Below are 20,128 nucleotides of genomic sequence, written 5' to 3'. Positions count from 1 at the left end.
AGTAGCCTTACAACGGATTGAAAATAACATTAAGGAACTCTTATAAGAAAGCATACAACATTATCACTAAACAAAAAGCTCTGGACAAGACTAAAGACAAGTAGCTCAATAGAAAGCCTAAAAAGCCTAAAAAAATGAACATCCAACACACCTGCAATAACACTATTATTTTGGTTAAATTACAAATTTAGTCGAAGAAAGTTAAAATTTAGTCCATATATATCATTCAAAATTAAAATTTAGTTTTTTTGATTTCGTGAAACAATATAGTCCCAGTTATAGATACTATTTATGAAGATTTTATGAAATCATAAGAGAACTAAATTATAAACTTTTAGGATTTAAATCCCTATGATTTGGAGGAAGTTAGAATTTAGTCCTCTATTATTTGATACAACCTTATAAATAGTTTCTATGATTTGACAAAATTATCATAAATAATCATTATTGTAAGAATTATTTAGGACTAAATTTTAATTATAAATCATAAGAATTAAATTCCAACGAGATCAAATTTATAATTTAATCTAACTTTTAAAGTCATAAAGACTAAACTCGAACCTCACAATTTAACCCAATTTTTTGTTTTCTTTGGGGTGCAAGAAGTGTGTATTGAGTGTGTTTTTACTTCATTTTATTTTGATTTTTAGTGTGAGATTGGAAACCATCACATTCACATCTCACCTCCCCCCACACACAAACTTGATTTTTTTTGTTTTTTTGACAAATTTCCTTCAAAATGTAAACATAGAAATGAAAATGCCCCCATAACATTTCTCCTTCATTTAATATCCCAACTCACCACCCATTCTCACATGACAATCAAACTCAACCCTGTTTTTTTTTCCTTTAATTTTCTCTTTCATCATTAATTTGGTATGCACCTCCATTTGTGGCAGCATTTATAGTAGTTAGAGTTGGGTGTGGATTCAATTCCAAATCCAATCATAAAAACACCCAATTTCTATTACAAGAAATGTAACATCATTTCTTAATATATATTCCAATATTATAATAATCTTCTAATATCTCCACATTCCCTATATGTTCTTCTTTCTTCTCCCAATCCTCCATTCTTACTCTGCTACTCACCGCCATGGAAATTGAGGCCGTCGGAGGAAGCCATAGCCACGGCGGCGACGCCTTGCGACGGGGCGACGAGCGAGGGACTTACCTTGTGTGGGAGGATCTCACGGTGGTACTCCCTAATTTCAGCGACAGCCCCACCAAAAGACTCCTAAATGGCCTCCGTGGCTACGCTGAGCCCGGCCGGATTATGGCCATCATGGGCCCTTCCGGCTCCGGCAAATCCACCCTTCTTGATACTCTTGCAGGTCCCTCTCTCTCTGTCTCTCTACAATTTTTTATGCATTCGTTTTAGATTTTCGTGCATATTCGAACCTATAATCTGTTCACAATAATAAATTTAAATATTTCAAATATTATAATATTTAGATTCTAATTTTCTTCTAATCATTTGTATTCAACTCTAATACGAAATGGAAAATCAAACTTCTAGAGTTTAAAAATTCAATTTCAAAATATTTTGAAAATAATTTTGATTATAATACTTAGGCGTATCTAGATAACACCCATTTTTATGTATCTTTCATTTGAAAGACTCTTGAAAGAATTGAGAGAAATTTAGAGGGAATATGATAAAAACACATTTAAATGGGTTGTTTTTAGATATAGAAAAATAAACCAAAATATTTACAAAATATAGCAAAATTTTGGAACTATCAAAGATAGATGTTGATAGACACTTGTCAATCGGTGATATTGATAGATTTTAATAGAAGTCTAAGGGTCTATCAACATCTATCATTGATAGTTGTAAAATTTTGCTATATCTTGTAAATATTTTCAATAGTTTTACCATTTGAAATCATTTCAATTTAAATACTACAAACGTAGGAGGTTGATTAGGCTTTTACATAATAGAAATAGCCTAAGCTAAATAACATATATTAAATGCTATTACATTAAATGTAAATACTCCAACATCATTCTCTTCATATATAATAAAAAAAAAATCATATGACAAATTATAATCAGATGAAATATAAACATAGATAATAAAATCAATTCAACCCCAAAATCTTGAATTTCTTATATAAAGGACGAGTTTTTATAAAAGCTTATTTTTTCCCTTGTATCAATATATATTTGAAGGTGAATTTTTGTGGTTTCAAGTGCTTCAAAGCCTTTTTTTAAAAGGAAAAAACAAAGTGCTTTAAAGCTTGTTTGGATGTGATAATAAGATATTCTAACCGGGGATTGGTCTGTACTTTACCCGTTTTCCATGAAAATAGATAACAATTCTTTCTTTTTCATTTTCTAGTTGTTAGTTGGATATATTTATTGTGGCTCACTGATTTAAAATTTTAATGATTTCTTTTCCAAATTTAAATTTGTTGTATTTTATATATGCAGTATTAATATTAACAAAATGGGTCGAGGTCCCCGCCGACTAAAATTAATGAGTTCAACAGTCGGCATTAAATGTAATTTCAAACTTTAGGATTTTATTTTATTTTACGAAATTATTACTTATTACAAAAAAAAAAAAAAAAAAAAAATACAGGATTGACTTTATTTTTGCCAACACATTAATTTCTATTTATTTTAATTTCTATTTATTTGGTTTCGTAAATGCTTCGTAGATTAGAGTTGTTTGGTTTCAATCTTTGTCATTCAACTTGTTCCTACTATTATAAAAGTTTCGTTACCAAAACAGGAAAAAAAATCTTCAAAAGGTTAGAGGACAGCCATTAGAATCGAACATTAAGATATCGACAATGATATTTGTATAATTTATATGAATATGTATCTATGAATATCTATAATCTTTCTTTTACATTTTATGTGTATTGAGAAAAGATTTAATACATATCAATCAATTTTTAATATAGTTATCAAATATTTTCGAACCTTCAAATTGTAGAGAGAAAGATCATATCAATTATGGTTGAATTGAATTTATTTTGATATATATATATATATAAACTATTTATTAGTATAAATAACTAAAGCAACTTTAACTCTCTTCTATTCCATTACCTTTTTCTAAAATAAAAATAATATATTAAGATAAATATCTAGATATAAGAGAGATCGGATAGGAATCGTGCATTATAATTGGGGGCACCTCCAAATCTGGTAGAACATGAGCAGTTTTGTTACGGGATGTTTTGTAGAAACAAAAATCCACCAACTTGGAATTTTTTGAATATTTTATTTAACCATGCAGCCAATAATAGGAGGAGAAGATTGGAAGTTTGGAATAAGGTTTTACTTCAATCATGAATGGATATTTTTCTTACTAAAGGCCATCGCAGATATTGTAAACAAACAGCAAACTATGAATATGATTAATGTTGTAAATTGTGGATGCATGGTGAAACAGGCAGACTCTCCAAGAATGTGGTAATGACTGGAAATATTTTCTTCAATGGAAAGAAGAGGAAGCTCGGATATGGCGACGTTGTAAGTACTCTCTCTCTCTCTCTCTCTTTCAAACCTTCTCTTCAACATCAAACTATTGACGGATTTATATATATGTATGAGCTGAAAATTTACTTCCAAATTTGCAGGCCTATGTAACCCAAGAAGATATATTATTGGGAACTCTAACAGTGAGAGAAACTATAAGCTACTCAGCCCAACTGCGGCTTCCGAGTTCTATGACCAAAGATGAACTTAATAGTATCGTCGATGCAACGATTTTGGAAATGGGTCTTCAAGATTGCGCCGATCGGTTGATTGGGAATTGGCATCTTCGAGGAATTAGTGGTGGGGAAAAGAAGAGATTGAGTGTTGCAGTTGAAATCCTTACACGCCCTCGTTTGCTTTTTCTTGATGAACCCACCAGCGGTCTTGATAGTGCTTCGGCATTCTTTGTGATTCAAACTCTTAGAAATGTTGCTCGTGATGGGCGGACTGTTGTTTCTTCAATTCACCAGCCGAGTAGTGAGGTTTTTGCTCTCTTTGATGACCTTTTTTTGCTCTCTGGAGGTGAGGCTGTTTACTTTGGGGAAGCCAAAATGGCTGTACAGGTATGCAAACTTGCAGATTTTTTTTGCCTTCCAACTGTTTGATGTTTTGCTCACTTGTTATTTTGGCTTGATTTATCTGTTTTGTAGTTCTTTGCTGAAGCTAACTTTCCATGTCCAAGTAGAAGGAATCCATCTGATCACTTTCTTCGTTGTATAAATTCGGATTTCGATATCGTTACGGCGACACTCAAAGGGTCTCTAAGAATTCGAGTAAGAAGAAGTTTTGAATTGTAAATAAGTTTAAAACCACTGGTGGATTGAGTTTCCACTTTCTGATGTATAGTTCGTTCATATGTGCCTCTATTTACGATTTTGAATTTGCAGGATATTCCAGAATCATCAGACCCTTTCATGAATTTGGCAACAGCTCAAATCAAGTCAATGCTTGTTGAAAAATATAGGAGCTCAAAGTATGCAAGTAGGGTGAAGGCAAGAATTCGAGAAATATCCACCATTGTAAGCATGATTCTGCTACCTCAAGTCCTCAAGAGATAAAAGGACATAATAAAATCACCTTATTGGAAGTTGTAGGTGATTGAAGTACATGAATTGTATGAACAAGCAATTTTTGGAACAAAATTGTATGACCAGTTTCATGTTTTCCAGGAGGGACTTGATGTTGAGAATGAAAAAGGAGACAAAGCTAGTTGGTTCAAGCAGCTCTCAACATTGACTCGTCGATCATTCGTGAATATGTGTAGGGACGTGGGGTATTATTGGCTAAGGATAATTATATATGTCATAGTGTCCGTATGTGTTGGTACCATCTACTTTGATGTTGGAACCAGTTACACTGCAATCTTTGCTCGAGGAGCCTGTGGTGGATTTGTAACTGGCTTCATGACATTTATGACTATAGGTGGCTTTCCATCTTTTATTGAGGAAATGAAGGTAAAACATCTGACATTGGAAAAGAAAGCTTTTCCTTAGGTTTTTTTTTTTTTTTTTTTTTTGAAGTTTTAGTTCCATTCTTTTGCAGATGTTTTACAGAGAAAGGCTCAACGGGTACTATGGAGTTACAGTGTTTATATTGTCAAACTTCATCTCTTCTTTCCCATTCTTGGTTTCGATCTCAGTTGTTTCTGGGACCATCACCTTCTACATGGTGAAATATCGGCCGGAGTTCTCCCGCTTTGTATTCTTCTGCCTCAATATCTTTGGCTGCATTTCTGTAATAGAAGGGTTGATGATGGTTGTGGCTTCACTGGTTCCAAACTTCCTGATGGGAATTATAACAGGCGCTGGAATCATTGTAAGAACTCAATAAACCTTGTTGATCAGAAGCCAAAACGTTGTGTATCTTCTCCATATTTTATGTTTTGCATCTCCAATGTAAAAAAAATTTCTGTTTTCCTTTTTTACTTCAGGGCATCATGATGATGACCTCTGGCTTCTTCAGATTATTGCCAGACCTTCCAAAGCCATTTTGGCGGTATCCAATCTCATATCTCAGTTATGGCTCTTGGGCACTACAGGTATCATCTTGCAAGGCTTTTCAAATCCATGTACATTGGAGGATACTTATGTCCTCAGTGATATAAAAGAGAATGTAGAACTGAAATACTTGAAAATTCGATATGTCCAGTCTCTTCAAAGCTTCCATGTCATGATTGAAGATTGGATGGTTCAATTATGATTTTACGGATTATATGAATTCCTTATGCAGGGTGCATACAAAAATGACTTGATCGGGCTCGAGTTCGATCCAATGATACCTGGAATGCCAAGGTTGAGTGGCGAGTATGTAATCACCAACATGTATGGGATTCCCATAAACCATTCCAAGTGGTGGGACTTAACAGCTCTCATGCTCCTCGTTCTTCTGTACCGAATTCTCTTCTTTGTTGTCTTGAAATTGAAAGAAAGAGCTTCACCAATGCTGCAGACAATCTTCGCAAAGAAAACTCTACAACATCTCGAGAGAAGGCCTTCCTTCCGTACAATGCCTTCTATTTCCTCTAAGAGGCACCAACCTCTTCATTCACTTTCTTCTCAAGAAGGTCTCAACTCTCCTCTCAACTAGAAGCACCAAGAACGATAACTTGGCAAACTTGTACCTATAACAATGTAATTTCTAAGAGGTATGTAGTTAGCTGCAAATCCGTGTGTCAAGGAAGGGGATAAAAAAGGATACAGATAGTAAATATTTCAATGGAATTTCTTCAATATGGTGATGAGAAGTTTTGTTTTGACATTTTTCTTGCTTGAGGTTGATTTCATACAATTTACATTGCCCACACTTTGTAATAATTTATTTTTCTTTTATTGATTGAACTTATATAATCCATTTTTTTCATCAGTCTTGAATGCCTAAGCTTGCCTCTGACAATCTGAATAATAATTTAACCCATGTGTAGGATTGAAATCTGCATCTGGGCACATCTAAGAAAGGAGAATTGGAGAACTATCAGAATTTCATGTAGTATAACTAAGATTGATGAGTGTAACATACATATATTTCTGTTTCTTTTGTCTTACATTCATATTCTTATCTACTAAGCTGCAACTTCCATTTGTGGGTTGTTCGTAACTTTCTAAGAAAAAATGAAAACCCTCCATATGTCCACCAGTACTTTTGACATCAGCCTGCCAAAATCTTTATGACCTAATTGAAGAAACCAATGTGCCACATCTAAACCGAGAAAAAAAAAATTAGGTCAGCAATGTGCTCGGGTTTAGGATTTTGTTTTTTTTCCTTTGGATACATTAACTGTTCCTAAGTTTTCCTAATCTGAGAAGCCCTGCTGTGTGTTGTATTTTTCTTCATCGTTTTGCAGACTTATTGCAGGTTCTTCATAACATAGCAGCACCATGAAGATGGAAGGAATACATCATGACCTCCGACCGTGAACTAGCTGAAACTTCAGATTCCAAATGCCCTCAAAACAGAGAATGGAACTTTTCCTTACAGAGAGGGAATGGGTTCGAATCTTCCTGTTTAACAATTGTTTGTCATTATCTATGAATATGAAATTAGGGAGATGGAACATTAGAAATGGTAGATATGCAGTTGGCAGTACAACATCAATGAGTAGTAATTTGAAATTCACATCCCTAAATAGACCTGGTCATAGATGAAGAACTTTTGCAGAAGTGCATAATTGTCCCATAAATGTTTGTAACTCTTTCACTATTCAAGCTTTCCCAAATCTGCATTGTTGGTTAGGTTTGGTGGGATATTTACTTAACTCCGTTCCTTTTTCAACTTTTATTTCTTAACTCTCAAATGGGAAAATATCTAGTACTATCAGGATGGAAAATTTTTCATATTACCTCCATCTATTGTTTGTTGATAAGACAAAATTCAAAGTGTGAACAATGGGAATATCGTGTTAGTATTAGAAATTTTCCACCCACAGCTTAGCTGTCGAATGAAATTTTAGCTCTTTAAATACATGTCCCTTGCTATTAACTCTCACCCACTTTACCACTTGTCAGACCGAGAGAGTAGATGACATCTCGAATATGCTAAACGAGGATCCACAATTTGCATGAACTAAAACAAAGGAAAAATAAATAACGAACACACACACAGGCCTCGGATATGACATTGGACATCTCACTTAGATGTCTCCTACTTATACAGGTTATGTCAAAATTGATAGCAGAGGAAGTAAAAAGAAAGATGGATGTGTGACATTTAAAACTTGAAATACTACTTGGTTGTATAGAACTCTTTATTACCGTAACTATATGCAGTTAGGCATCTAATTAGCAGTAGCAAATATACACTGAATAGAGCATACTTGAATATGTAATCTTAAATACACTGTAATGATATATTAGAAGAAATCAAAGTTCTGATTGAATGAAATAGTACTTTTGTATTCCAAGAGAATTCAATGTTGAAGCACATGCGCATTTATGTCTCTTACACTTTGGGCTTTCCTTTCTTAATATGCTGTCTTTACTTATATAACAAACATACGGTTTACAATAACATACTAAGCGACAATAAGTTTGATGGTTCTTCTGATAGTTCTGTTTTTAAATAAAAGATTTTGTATACTAATGGTGTGTTTAGGATGGGATGATATTTAAGAGTAAGGTTATTGAGTGAAGCACTTTGTAAATAATGTTGAGTATTTCTTTTAAATCTTGTTTTCAAAATTTTCAGAAGTCCTTTTTGTGATGTGGCCAAACACCGGAAAATTTGCCTACGTTCCTTTTCAGAAGGGAGAGGCTAATTAAGAGCCCTTCATAAAAACTTTAAATTGTTTTCAACTGCTTCTAAGATCTTCAGTTGCAGTGAGCACACACATAGCCAAAGATCAAGAAGAACATAATATAAATGCTGCTTGTTGTGATAGCCATAAAGAGAGAAACAGAAAGATTGTTGGCTGGAAACCAGGAGGGTGTGGCAAGTGTGACTCACATTCATGGAGATTGAAGAGGAGAGGGCAAATGGGAGAAGCTCTGTGGAGGTTGCAGAGAGCTCAGAAGGAAGAAAAAGTAAGTATGGGGAGGTTGCCATTGCTGGTTCCATGTATTTGGTTTGGGAAAATCTGAGTGTTATGGTTCCAAACCTCTGGAATGGACAAAGTAGAAGGCTCCTGCTTGATGGTCTCAGTGGCTATGCTGAGCCTGGTAGAATCATGGCCATTATGGGTCCTTCTGGTTCTGGAAAATCCACTCTTCTCGACTCATTAGCAGGTTCTCTTTCATCCTCACTCTCTGTCTATCCTCTTTTCTTTTCTTTTCTTTTTTTTTCCCTCTAAGTTCTCTGTTTTTTTCATGTTCTTCCCCTTCTGCATACGCTGCTTATATGGGCTACCAAGCTTCAAAATCAATACCAAGCTTAGCTGTTTTTCTCACTAATCAATCTATGTTCTACCTTTGAAATTTATATCGTGATTTAGAAACAAAAACAACCCATTTATGAAGTTTTGATTAAAGTGACATTCTCAATCACTATGGAATCTAGAAAACATAAACACCATCTGAAAACTATTTCATTTTCAAAAGTAAGGCTAATGTGTTACTAAAAATCTTCTTTTCCTCTCTATTTTTTATGCATTTTTAAAGTTTTAACCAACACCTTTTTTTTCCAGAACACTTAACCTTTTGCCAAGAATCTAAAATATTTTTAAACCATAGATTACAAGGCAAAGAAATTGTTAATCAACAAAGTTATTTGAACCCAGTGGGTAATTAAAGCTTCACATGGCAGTACATAAATATTTAATATTTCGCCGAACTTTCCTTGCTTTAGCACTAAGCTATATTCTCTTATGTACCTAATTTTTCCATAATTTGAGTAAATTATTCAATGCACTTTAGTTCATTTCGGTAATGAAATAAATGTTTCTGATTATCTTCACACATTAAATGCATAGAACAAACCATTGGGTTCAACTCCAATTGAAAAGTTTCTAATACTACGGTAATTCACACTCCTTCTATTTAATGTTTGACACATTATTAGATGATATATTATTTTATTTTATAGTCACACACTGTTTTCAAATATTTCTTTTATAGCAAACAATAAATGGAGGGAGTATAAAATATTTTCACAGTCATACAAGAAATTTTTTCCATACATCTCAAAGTATCAAATTCACAATAATGATTTAGACTGAACCTTTAAGGTGTAACGAGAGAATATCTATGTGATACTTTACCCATAAGATATAATATGGAAATTTGATTATAATTTTCACGAAGGGGCACTTGTAAAATTGTTATAATTCAGGCCATAACTATTTTATTTATAGTTTTCTGCTAATTAGATATTAACATTAACAGCCCCTGAGGTATTATAAAAGCTTAAGCTTAGAGACATACCACTGATCATTCTCTTTGAGTTTGTTTCTGCAGGTCGACTGGCACAAAATGCAGTCTTGACAGGAAATATTCTTCTTAATGGGAAGAAAAGAAGGCTAGATTTCGGAATTGTGGTCAGTTTTAGCATGTAGATCATCAACCAATATGAACTTTTGATTTCCATTTTTACTTGAAACCGATTTAAAACAGAGAATGTTCATTGTCTCAACTGCTGATGTGTCTTAACTCAAGGATTACTATGTTAAGACATCATCTACTACTCTTATAGTTAATTGCTCTTTTTCTAATTGTCTCCAAAATTTCAGGCCTATGTGACCCAAGAAGATACAATGTTGGGAACTCTAACAGTGAGAGAAACCATAGCGTATTCAGCCAACTTGAGGCTTCCAAGTTCTATGACCAAAGAAGAAGTAAATGATATTGTGGAAGGAGCATTGTTGGAAATGGGTCTCCAAGAGTGTGCTGACGGGATTGTTGGAAACTGGCATTTAAGAGGCATTAGTGGGGGAGAGAAGAAAAGATTGGGCATTGCAATGGAAGTCCTCACCAGACCAAGCCTCTTGTTCCTTGATGAACCGACTAGTGGCCTTGACAGTGCCGCTGCTTTCTTTGTTATTCAAGCTCTTAGGAGCATTGCTCATGATGGAAGAACTGTGATCTGTTCGATTCATCAGCCCAGCAGTGAGGTTTTTGCACTCTTTGATGATCTTTTTCTACTTTCAGGAGGCCAAGCTGTTTACTTTGGAGAATCAAAAACGGCAGCTGAGGTAAATATAAAGTTAAATTGATGGAGATGTGTGTTTCCACAAGTATACTTCCCTATCTGAGCTAAAAACAAAAAGAAAACAAAAAAAAAAAAATCATTTATTTAAATTCCAATTTTCAAGATCCTTTTCATCCTACTTTCCAAACAGAATTCAAGTGAGAAATCGATCTCATGCGAACAGTGTTTTCTGATTTTGCAGTTCTTTGCAGAAGCAGGATTTCCATGTCCTAGGCTAAGAAATCCTTCTGATCACTTCCTTCGCTGCATTAATTCAGACTTCGATGCAGTCAATATGACTTTAATGAGTTCTCAAAAAGTAAGTGCAACCAAACTACTTATAAACAGTTTTACTTACATAGGTTGATAAGCCTGTATATTTTCTACGGCTATATAAAAATTGGTCCTTTTTCCTTGTCCGGTCCAACAAACAAAAATACTGCATTCTTCACATTGCCAGCCACCATTAATAATACTCGATGCTTTCTGTTGTCATGTGTTAAGCTTTCGTGTTTACCATTTTTTGTTTCAATTGTTCAAGGAAAACCAAAAACCTGTGGACCCTTTATCGAAGTTTTCAACAGCAGAGATGAAAGCAAGACTAATAGGGAAATACAAATGCTCAGAGCGAGAGGCCAAAGTGAAAATTAGGATGAGAGAGATATCAGAAATGGTAAGCTTGCATTATATTAATTTTCCATTAACATAATGCTAGGCAAACGGTTTAGGTGCAGGAAGGACCGACATCATTTCAACACTGATCTTACTAGTAACAGTTTTGATGCAGGAAGGATTTTCTATAACAAGTAAGAAATGTGGAAACCAAGCCAAATGGTGGAAGCAACTCTCAACATTGACTAGAAGATCAACGGTGAACATGTCCAGAGATTTGGGATACTACTGGATAAGAATTATTATCTACGTACTCTTATCCGTATGTGTGGGCACGATATTCATAAATGTTGGTACAAGCTATTCTGATATCTTTGCAAGGGCATCGTGTGCAGGATTTATATCTGGATTTATGACTTTCATGGCCATTGGAGGCTTTCCATCGTTCATTGAAGAGATGAAGGTAGTTTACCTCAATGTTTTGCTTAAGTCTTGAGATGAACATTTTATTAAACCCATTTGATAACCCATTGCCCCATCTTTAAGTCGATTGAATAACATAGAAAATGCAGTTGAAACACTAAGTTCAATTAGCCTCTTAAGGCATTATATAAAATCGTGAATAGCTGATAGGCTCAATAGGCCAACCGTGCATATTGAGTTTGTGAGAACGAGGGGGCGGGGAAAAATGCTTGAAGTAAAAGGGGGGGAGAGTGCATTAGCTGTTAGAAAGTATAGAAACTTGTCTAGAACAAGAAACAAATGGTTTAGATTGGCTACTGATGGAAACTGAAGAAATGTTTTATAAAAATGGCATTAGATTTCATTGTTTTGATATTTGAATATCTGCCTTGTAAAACAGGTGTTTCACAAGGAAAGGCTGAACGGGCATTATGGGATCGCTGTATACACGCTGTCACATTTTCTATCTTCATTTCCATTCTTAGCTCTCATGTCTATTGCTTCTGCAACAATAGTATTCTACATGGTCAAATTTGAAACCGAGTTCTCTCGTTACGTTTACATCTCCCTTGACCTTCTCAGCTCCATTGCAGTCGTAGAAAGCATCATGATGATCATTGCTTCATTAGTTCCCAACTTTTTGATGGGTGTTATTATTGGAGCTGGTTACATTGTAAGTCAATAATTATTACCTTTTCTTTTTCCTTTTTCCATAAACACTTGAAACAAAATTTCCTATAGCTCCATGCTAAAAATTCAAATTTCACTTTCTGTTCTTTTTTAATGACTAGTCTGAATGGTTCAGATGTTTTCAAACAAGTGAAGATTGACTTGACTTGATAGGAGACTCAGAGCTTCAAATATATTTTAACAGGGATTTAATACAAGTGAGTTGTGCAGGGAATCATGATGATGACTTCTGGTTACTTTAGGTTTGTGCCTGATCTTCCTAAGGTGTTCTGGCGTTACCCAATATCATACATTAACTTTGGCGCTTGGGGTTTACAGGTACTTTTAGTTTCTGATTTTCTTAATAGAAATAACTACTTTCATCGAGGAAAAAAATGAAAGAATACAAGGACATACAAAAAAACCAAACCCACAAAACCCTCCTAAAGAAAGGGCTTCCAACCAAGTAAAATATTGCCTAGGTTATAATTACAAAAAGTTTTTGAAACCAAAACTCAAGGAGAAACATGAAACTTCACCTAAGACCAAACGCCATTAAGGTCTCTCTCCACACTATATAACACTTGGTACTTTTAGTTTTTGTTAGCAAAGGGGGAAAAAGACCAATTTGATGATGTAGTTTCTTTTCATCAGTTGGATTGCAAAAAAAATTTTGTTCGGAGAAAATACTATCTAAACATAAGATTTGGAGTTCATGTTTGATTCAAACGCAGGGTGCATACAAGAACGACTTGATAGGGTTGGAAATCGATTCTGGTCTACAAGGAGGTCCAAAAATAAAAGGAGAAGTGATCCTTGAAATGTTGCTAGGGTATCAAGCTCATCACTCCAAATGGTTGGACTTAGGAGCAGTGTTAATCATTCTGGTCACTAGCAGGCTTCTCTTTATTGTTATCCTCAAGTTGAAGGAGAAAGTTTCACCATTTGTTCAAACACTGTACACGAAGGAAACTCTACGACGCATCGGCAAGCCATCCATGGCCATCAGAAAATCTAAAGTCCCACAGTTCCCTTCCAAGAGACATCATCAACCTCTTCATTCATTGTCTTCTCAAGAGGGTCTCAACTCCCCAATCAATTGAAGTGGGAGGGATAAATCAACTTTCTTTCATACTATAGCATTGAAGAAAGAGTCTAAATTACCCAATTAATAGGAAAGGAAAAAATACAATTACAGAGCTTTTGTAATGTGATTTGTTAAGGATCGTGAAACAGGGTTCGTTGTTATTGTTACTACTTAAACACCAAAGAAGCAATGAGTAAAGAGTATTTATTTTGGATTGCTACTTTTATTGATTGATTACAAGTGGTGCAATCCTTCTATGGTCCAATTGCATTGCGATAGTATTAGTTCAACTATATTTATTTTGGCGCAACCCGTCTTTTTTTTTTTTTTTTATCGTAATCTTTTATTGTTTTTTATAAAAAGTTTAAATACTACTTTAGTTCCTACATTTTCAACTTTGGTTCATTTTTATCTTTGTACTTTCAAATTGTTCATTTTAGTCCTTTGGTCCTTAAACTTTCAAAAAGTATCATTTAATCAAAGTGTAACGACTAAAATAGTCACTTTTTCACTGTACAAGAATTAAAATGAATATTCCTATAATATAGGAACCAAAATTAAAAAGTATCAAGACCAAATTGAACTTTCAAAATAGAGATCAAAACAAACCAAAACCGAAAGTATAGGAACTAAAAGTAATATTTAAACCTTTATAAAATTATAATAGTTTTTGTAGTTTAATTTTAAATTTCAAAATGTGGTCTGAGAATGATATTTACGGTCTTACTAAAAGATCACTTAAATTTTATCGGTCACAAATTTGTTTAATTGCCCCCTCAATGTCAAACATTTGACTTTGGAGTGATCTTAAGTTGGATAAAATCATTTCTGGTTCATTTTGTCATTTTTAAAATCAATTCGAAACAATTTTGATGAAAAGAAGATTGCATCTTTGTTAAAAGTAACTCCTAAATATGCACTTTCTCCATTCACAAAAAAAAAAAAAAAAAAAAAAAAAAACAAACCCTCTTTGAATTATTCAAAATCAACATCACGTCAAATTTTACATTTTAAAACACAATTCACACGTCATCGGGATGGGTTATAATTTGAATAATTAAAGACAGGGTTGAAAACGATTTTAACCATTTAATGTTTGGCTTTTTCCAAATGCATTTGCAGACATTGTAATAAACAGAACATATTTGGCAATGGCGACAACAAAAACAAAAAGAGAATATTACTTGCTTATCCTTCTCAAAACAAAATATTTTTCATGAGGGAAAAAAAAAAAAGCAAACCGAAAACAACCGAAGCTCAGGTAATCATGATACAAAAGCAAACACAACAAATTTTATTTGATAATTACTTTCACAGCTCCATATTCATGGAAGCTTTATCAAAATTAAGTTTTAATTCAAACAAAGTTCAATGCATTTCCTTTGTTATTTCCTATCTCTGTCCAGGCTACCTACATACAACAACATAAAATAGTGGAAGAGAAGAAGGAAAAGCGAAAAGAATGCCAGAGAAAAGAGAAACAATAAAAAAAAGTGAAATATAACTAAAACCCAAAAAAACGCCAATTGAACTTAATTGTAAACTGGAACCTTCTTCCTCGTGTTCATTAGAACTTTAATTAAAAGCAAACCTATGGAATTAACATTCATTACTGAACTCCTATCAAACGGGCATAGTCCACCCACCTGCCATAGCAAGTTTGTACAGTGTTAGTTGTAATACAGAAAGTTAAGCAAGCTATCACATTTTTCAAAACAAAAATAAAGGAACCAACTCATACTAAGAAGGGGAAGAATGAAAGAATATGGTAAGCGATCATGATTTTGGTTTCCAGGGAGAAGGGGTGAAATTCTTACAAGAGTGAGCCAAGGAATGTGTTGCCTGTCCTAACAGCAAAGCAAATCGCACTCAGCATGAGCTTGTGCTGGTGTAACATGGGTTCCAAAATTCGTTGTTCGATAACACCAGCCAGAACTTGATACCTACACAAGGCGAGAAATATCTTTATTATAAGAAAAGCTCTGAAATGGATGAACTCTCCACGCTACAATTTGATTATATAAAGATTTTGGAATAGTTAACACAAATTACAATGTAACTGTCCCTTTTCATCTCAGGGATCCGTTAAAATTTGATTACATCCAGATTTTGGAATCAAATCCAAACAGACATCACTGCCATACATTAAACAACCTAATAAACCCCTACAGATTTTTTTTTTATATTTGAACCTAGGACATGTTGGAATGGCTTAATTCGAGCCAACCAAATGACCAACAAGCTAACAAACCTGGGTTCAAATATATATAATTAATATCATACACAGCAACTTGTTTTCCAAAAGCTTTCAAGACCAGGCATAAAACCTGCTACCTCAAAGTCAAATGAATACCAATCACGTCCAAGACTGCAGTAAGTCTCTACTTCCGGAAAACATTAGCTTATAATATTTGTGCAACGAAGAGAACACAAAAAGGCGGTTGACACTGTTGTAAGCCAGGGTAAAAAAAACACACCATGTATAATGTTTCTAAATATAAAGTCATCAAAGTATTATATCAGAAAGAATAATGGACAGAATCGTGCAGTTCGTTAGGCATGAACACTCAGACTGCTTGTTCCACACAGCGTGGACCTTATATTTACATGCCCAATAAAAAGTCGACAAGTCTTGAAAATCTCAATAGAAAGATCAGCTTCTACTATCATAACTCTCCCAGCCAGAACTAGTGACCTACCTCCCCTATCTAAATTCACGTCCATTAAACATAGTTTTTCCCTGCCGTTCTTAAAAGCTATTCCCCCCTATATCATATGATATGCATGACCATCATGCAGAAAGATGGCATAATTTTTGGTATACAAAGAAGATAGCATCATAACACAAAATATAGAGAAGAACCAAGACATGAAATTTCAGTTGTGCTAAGACATACAACAAGTTATACTAATAACTGCAAAAAACCGATACCTGAGATTGCTGGAGACAGCCATGTAAACACCGTAGCCAACACTGGTGGAAAGTATAGGCACATTTTCCACTTCAGCTGCAGCATTCTTATCAATAGCCTTCCTTGCATTGATTAAAGCGTTTGTAACAGCTGTGCCAACCTAAACAGAGGGCATGATAAATTAGTTTCTGCGTTTTTAATTCAAAAGTTAACACCTTTGTAGGTAGCAGCTAGAGAAACAAGAATCCCAAAAGAGGTCTGGTGGTTAATGTTGGGACTATAAAGCGAATCTTTAAACTTTTTTTTGCATGTGAGCTAAGATATGTCTCAGTTAGCATGATCGATTCGAGTGTCACTACAAGAAAGCAGCACATTGTAAAATAATACAGACTTTAAGATATAAGAACAAGAGGTTAGGCAATAAGACCCCATGGTTCATCGTTCAAAATTTTGCTGCCCACAACCCATTCTTCAAACTTTACAAGTTTAATGCGGGGGAGGAAAAGAAAGAGAAGGAGAAGTGGGCCCCATTACCTATTCATCTAAAGCCAAAGAGACTGAGCCAATTTTTTTTTTTTTTTTTATGGAGACAGGAGGCAAAACAAGCGACTATTTTCCTATGACAGATGACTCTCAGCAGCAAAAGAGGTCATAAAAGATGACTATAAAGTATGCAAAAGACCGTAAGAATTTCAGAATTTCCAGAGGAAGTATATGACAACGTACCAGTGATGAAGTCGTGCCAACTGCAAAAAGCTTAGCTCCATTCCGCTGCAAAATTATCCGCCAAAAACATAAATAGGTTGCTCATGCATTTTTCTTTAAATATATAAAATAAAAATTAATGCAAATTTGATTAAAAATCGGCATACCGCTATGGCACCAAATCTCTGTAATAATGAATATGAAGTTCCGGAGAGAGCAACCTAAAACAAAACAGTAATTTAGTTCTCGGTCCTCAAAAGAAATGTTCAGCAAAAATCTAAATATTCCATGAGAATGACAGACCTGAAAAGCATTATCAGGACATCCATGGAAGAACTTCGTAATTGCTCCTGCACTCACTGAAAGTGGTGGCCGGAGAGAAACAGTCGGCGCAGGAAGATAAACAAGCATGAAATCTGCAATAATGGCCATTACCTAAAAAAATATGTACTGGTCAATATATATGCTTAAAAAGTTCAATCTTTCCTGACAAAAAGAGTATGTGCATATTCAAGAGTTTTGAAAGAGAATACCGTCGCAAATGGACAAATAAAAAATGCAAATACCATAAGTATTAATTAGTTACACTTGTCTGAGCCAAATACCCGATCAACCATTTTTCAAAATATTTAACTAGATATCAGTACATATTCATTTTCCAACCTCCAAGAAAGCAGTCTCAGTCCATACCATCTTATACAATATCTATAAATTAAATCATTGCATCAGACTGATTGCTCTAATACTTCAGTCTTGTGTGTTACCTTACCATCTTCTCCCGACCACAATAGACAGTTATTTGTCAGAGATTGCTTATCTTAAACAGTTTGGACGACACCACAAATTTTTAGCTGTGACTGATGATGACCACAGTTCTAGTTTTTGGATCATCAACTCCCTGACTTTAACCATTGCAGATTCTGCCAACGATCAAAATCAATACCGTGGCTAGCACAGTGATACTGCCACTATTAAATGGTTAGATGCATCTGAGAATGAAACGTTTTTGCCTTTTAATTTAATGAAGCACCGTGCATCTAACCATTACGAAATTTTTTATCACTCCCAACAATTTCTTCTTAAGGGGAACAGGATAACATGATCTTACAGCAGACAAACGTATCTCTCAAGCGAATACTTAGTGCAATCACTCAGACATGTGCAAGTGGAACGCATAAAAATCTGATGAGTATGGCCTTTTAACAACAGAATTATACCACGTCAGCAAAAACAATCTCGAGCTCGTCAAAGAACTTTTCCCTCCGGCGTTCATACTCTGCTGCAGTCTGCACAAGAAATTACGAAAATCAAAATGCAAGGGAGAGAGAAGCAGGAAGGAGGGGAAATTTTACAATAATCTAAAACAAAACGTATGCAAGGAAATGATCAGAAAAAAGAAAAAAGAAAAGGGCTCGTGTCCTTCGATGATATCGATTAATGCAGGTATGCATGCAAAACAGAGATACAGCAGTGATACTGACGAAATTTCGCCAAAAAGTAGAAAACTCCAACGAAGATATCAGTTCAAAAGGCCTAAAACATCACAGATCACAGTGATAAGTAAATTATCTTGCAATTCAAATAGGAACATGCGCAGATGAGTGGCAAAGACATTGAAAAAGGTTGGGGGAAATGTTTCTTTAGTAGTCAGTAAAGGCAAAGAACAAAAGAAATGCAATAAAAGAAGCCAGAAGATCTCTAGAGATGATAAAAGGCATATTTACTGATCCGGAATATGAGAGCGAGTGAAAAGAAAACCTTAGTGAAGACTCCAACGCCGCATTCCATCGCGACCTTCGCCAGAAACAAATCATCCGCCAATAGACGCTCCTTGAATCCACCAAACTGCATCAGCCATCGCATGAGAGCAGACTTCTCGAGCTCCAAAAACTTCGTGACCACAGATCCAGGGATTCGACCGGCCTCGATCGCCGCTGCCAAGTCCTTCGGTAGGCATTCCAGTGACCGGCCAGCCTCAGCCAACACCAAAAGCGCCTCCGCCTTGTTCTTATCACCAGCATTACCAGAATCTCCTTCATCACCATGATCATCTCCGCCGCCCCCTCCGCCGCGCGAAGAGCCACCGCCGTCAGCACCACCACCGCCAAAAGAAGATACCAAAAACAGCTGTCGACGGTTACTGAGATCGCGACAGTCATATCGACGAGTGAGAAAAATACCATTGGCCTTGATACCGGTGGAAGAAGAGGCCAAAACCGGAGAAGCGGAGATTCGCAATTGGAGCAAATAAGCCGGCGATGACTGAAATGAACGATTCTGATTGAAGTTGGAGAGAGAGATAGAAGACGGGTTAGTGAGAGCGGTAAAAGCCATCGCGATCTTTTTCTCTCTCTCTCTCTCTTCTCGTCGATCGCCGACGGCGGAGGTTTTTAGTTTGAAACGATACGGCGGAGTAGGTGGGCGGCGGAACTTAGAACATAGATGGCAGAGCCGCAGAAAAAACCATTGGGGTTTTTCTTTTGTATGTCAGAAAGCCTAAGGTAAAAAAAAAAAGACCAATTTATATATTTATTATTTTCTTATCGAATAATTAAAATTCCTAAATTCTCCACTCGCGCAATTTGGCCGTGGACTTTACGCGCATAAGGGCATTTTGGGTAGTTGAATTTTTAAAAATTGATATTAAAAGAATGAGAGTAATTGTTTGGCATCACCGCTGCACCCAACCCTATGCATGCATGTGCTGAAGTTACAAGAAAAACGAGAATGTTTCTTAATTACCAAATTGTCCCTTTTCTTCCCAGCCAATTCTTTTTTTTTTTTTTTTTCCTTTCGACGTCTCAATTAATATTTACTCTCTCCATCACTATATATTTTAGGAAAAAGAAAAACATTGATTTTTAGGTGAAAATGCTTTTTTAGTCACCAAATTTTGAGTATTTTTTATTTGGTTGGTAAGTTTTAAAATGTTAAGCTTTTGTCCCAAACTTTTAAATTTAATTTTTATTTAGTTCTATATTAGTATTCTTGAGTTGCAAGTTTTCTTTTTATTGGGTATTTAAGTTACAAAATTTACACTTTTAATTTTGATTTTTTATTAAATATTTACTTT

The 20,128-nt window shown here is 35.0% G+C and overlaps 3 protein-coding genes across 6 annotated transcripts; 2 read left to right on the top strand and 1 right to left on the bottom strand.

Annotated features, from left to right (window-relative positions):
- Window positions 1-929: 929 nt before the first annotated feature.
- Window positions 930-7,171, top strand: LOC120088024 (ABC transporter G family member 15-like). 3 transcript variants are annotated; one of them, XR_005484797.1, is made up of 10 exons: window positions 930-1,334; window positions 3,410-3,489; window positions 3,597-4,058; window positions 4,146-4,268; window positions 4,383-4,514; window positions 4,665-4,949; window positions 5,038-5,310; window positions 5,426-5,533; window positions 5,725-6,139; window positions 6,847-7,171. XR_005484797.1 is itself a non-coding variant. In XM_039045049.1 (9 exons), the coding sequence occupies exons 1-9, from the start codon at window positions 1,097-1,099 to the stop codon at window positions 6,079-6,081; spliced, it is 2,058 nt and encodes a 685-aa protein (XP_038900977.1). In that variant the 5' UTR covers window positions 930-1,096; the 3' UTR covers window positions 6,082-6,357. The 3 variants fall into 3 exon arrangements, 1 of the variants encoding a protein (XP_038900977.1); XR_005484796.1 differs by having other exon boundaries at window positions 6,836-7,171; XM_039045049.1 differs by lacking the exon at window positions 6,847-7,171 and having other exon boundaries at window positions 5,725-6,357.
- Window positions 7,172-7,308: 137 nt separating this feature from the next.
- On the top strand, window positions 7,309-13,662 carry LOC120088023 (ABC transporter G family member 15-like). 2 transcript variants are annotated; one of them, XM_039045046.1, is made up of 9 exons: window positions 7,309-8,711; window positions 9,879-9,958; window positions 10,151-10,612; window positions 10,811-10,927; window positions 11,150-11,281; window positions 11,396-11,683; window positions 12,083-12,355; window positions 12,583-12,690; window positions 13,086-13,662. In XM_039045046.1, the coding sequence occupies exons 1-9, from the start codon at window positions 8,438-8,440 to the stop codon at window positions 13,452-13,454; spliced, it is 2,103 nt and encodes a 700-aa protein (XP_038900974.1). In that variant the 5' UTR covers window positions 7,309-8,437; the 3' UTR covers window positions 13,455-13,662. The 2 variants fall into 2 exon arrangements, with proteins under 2 accessions (XP_038900974.1, XP_038900975.1); XM_039045047.1 differs by lacking the exon at window positions 7,309-8,711 and having other exon boundaries at window positions 9,879-9,972.
- Window positions 13,663-14,762: 1,100 nt separating this feature from the next.
- Window positions 14,763-19,549, bottom strand: LOC120088886 (protein RETICULATA-RELATED 4, chloroplastic-like). The gene is made up of 8 exons (XM_039046325.1): window positions 18,814-19,549; window positions 18,273-18,341; window positions 17,359-17,490; window positions 17,223-17,276; window positions 17,077-17,121; window positions 16,371-16,510; window positions 15,256-15,381; window positions 14,763-15,084 (listed from the first exon to the last, which is right to left on the bottom strand). Exons 1-8 carry the CDS (start codon window positions 19,387-19,389, stop codon window positions 15,048-15,050), a joined length of 1,179 nt encoding a protein of 392 aa, XP_038902253.1. The 5' UTR covers window positions 19,390-19,549; the 3' UTR covers window positions 14,763-15,047.
- Window positions 19,550-20,128: the final 579 nt, after the last annotated feature.

Source organism: Benincasa hispida, chromosome 10 (genome assembly GCF_009727055.1).
Source record: "Benincasa hispida cultivar B227 chromosome 10, ASM972705v1, whole genome shotgun sequence".
Classification (NCBI taxonomy): Eukaryota; Viridiplantae; Streptophyta; class Magnoliopsida; order Cucurbitales; family Cucurbitaceae; genus Benincasa; species Benincasa hispida.
The sequence above is the reverse complement of the archived record's forward strand: the minus strand, read 5'-3'. Positions and strand labels throughout refer to the sequence as shown.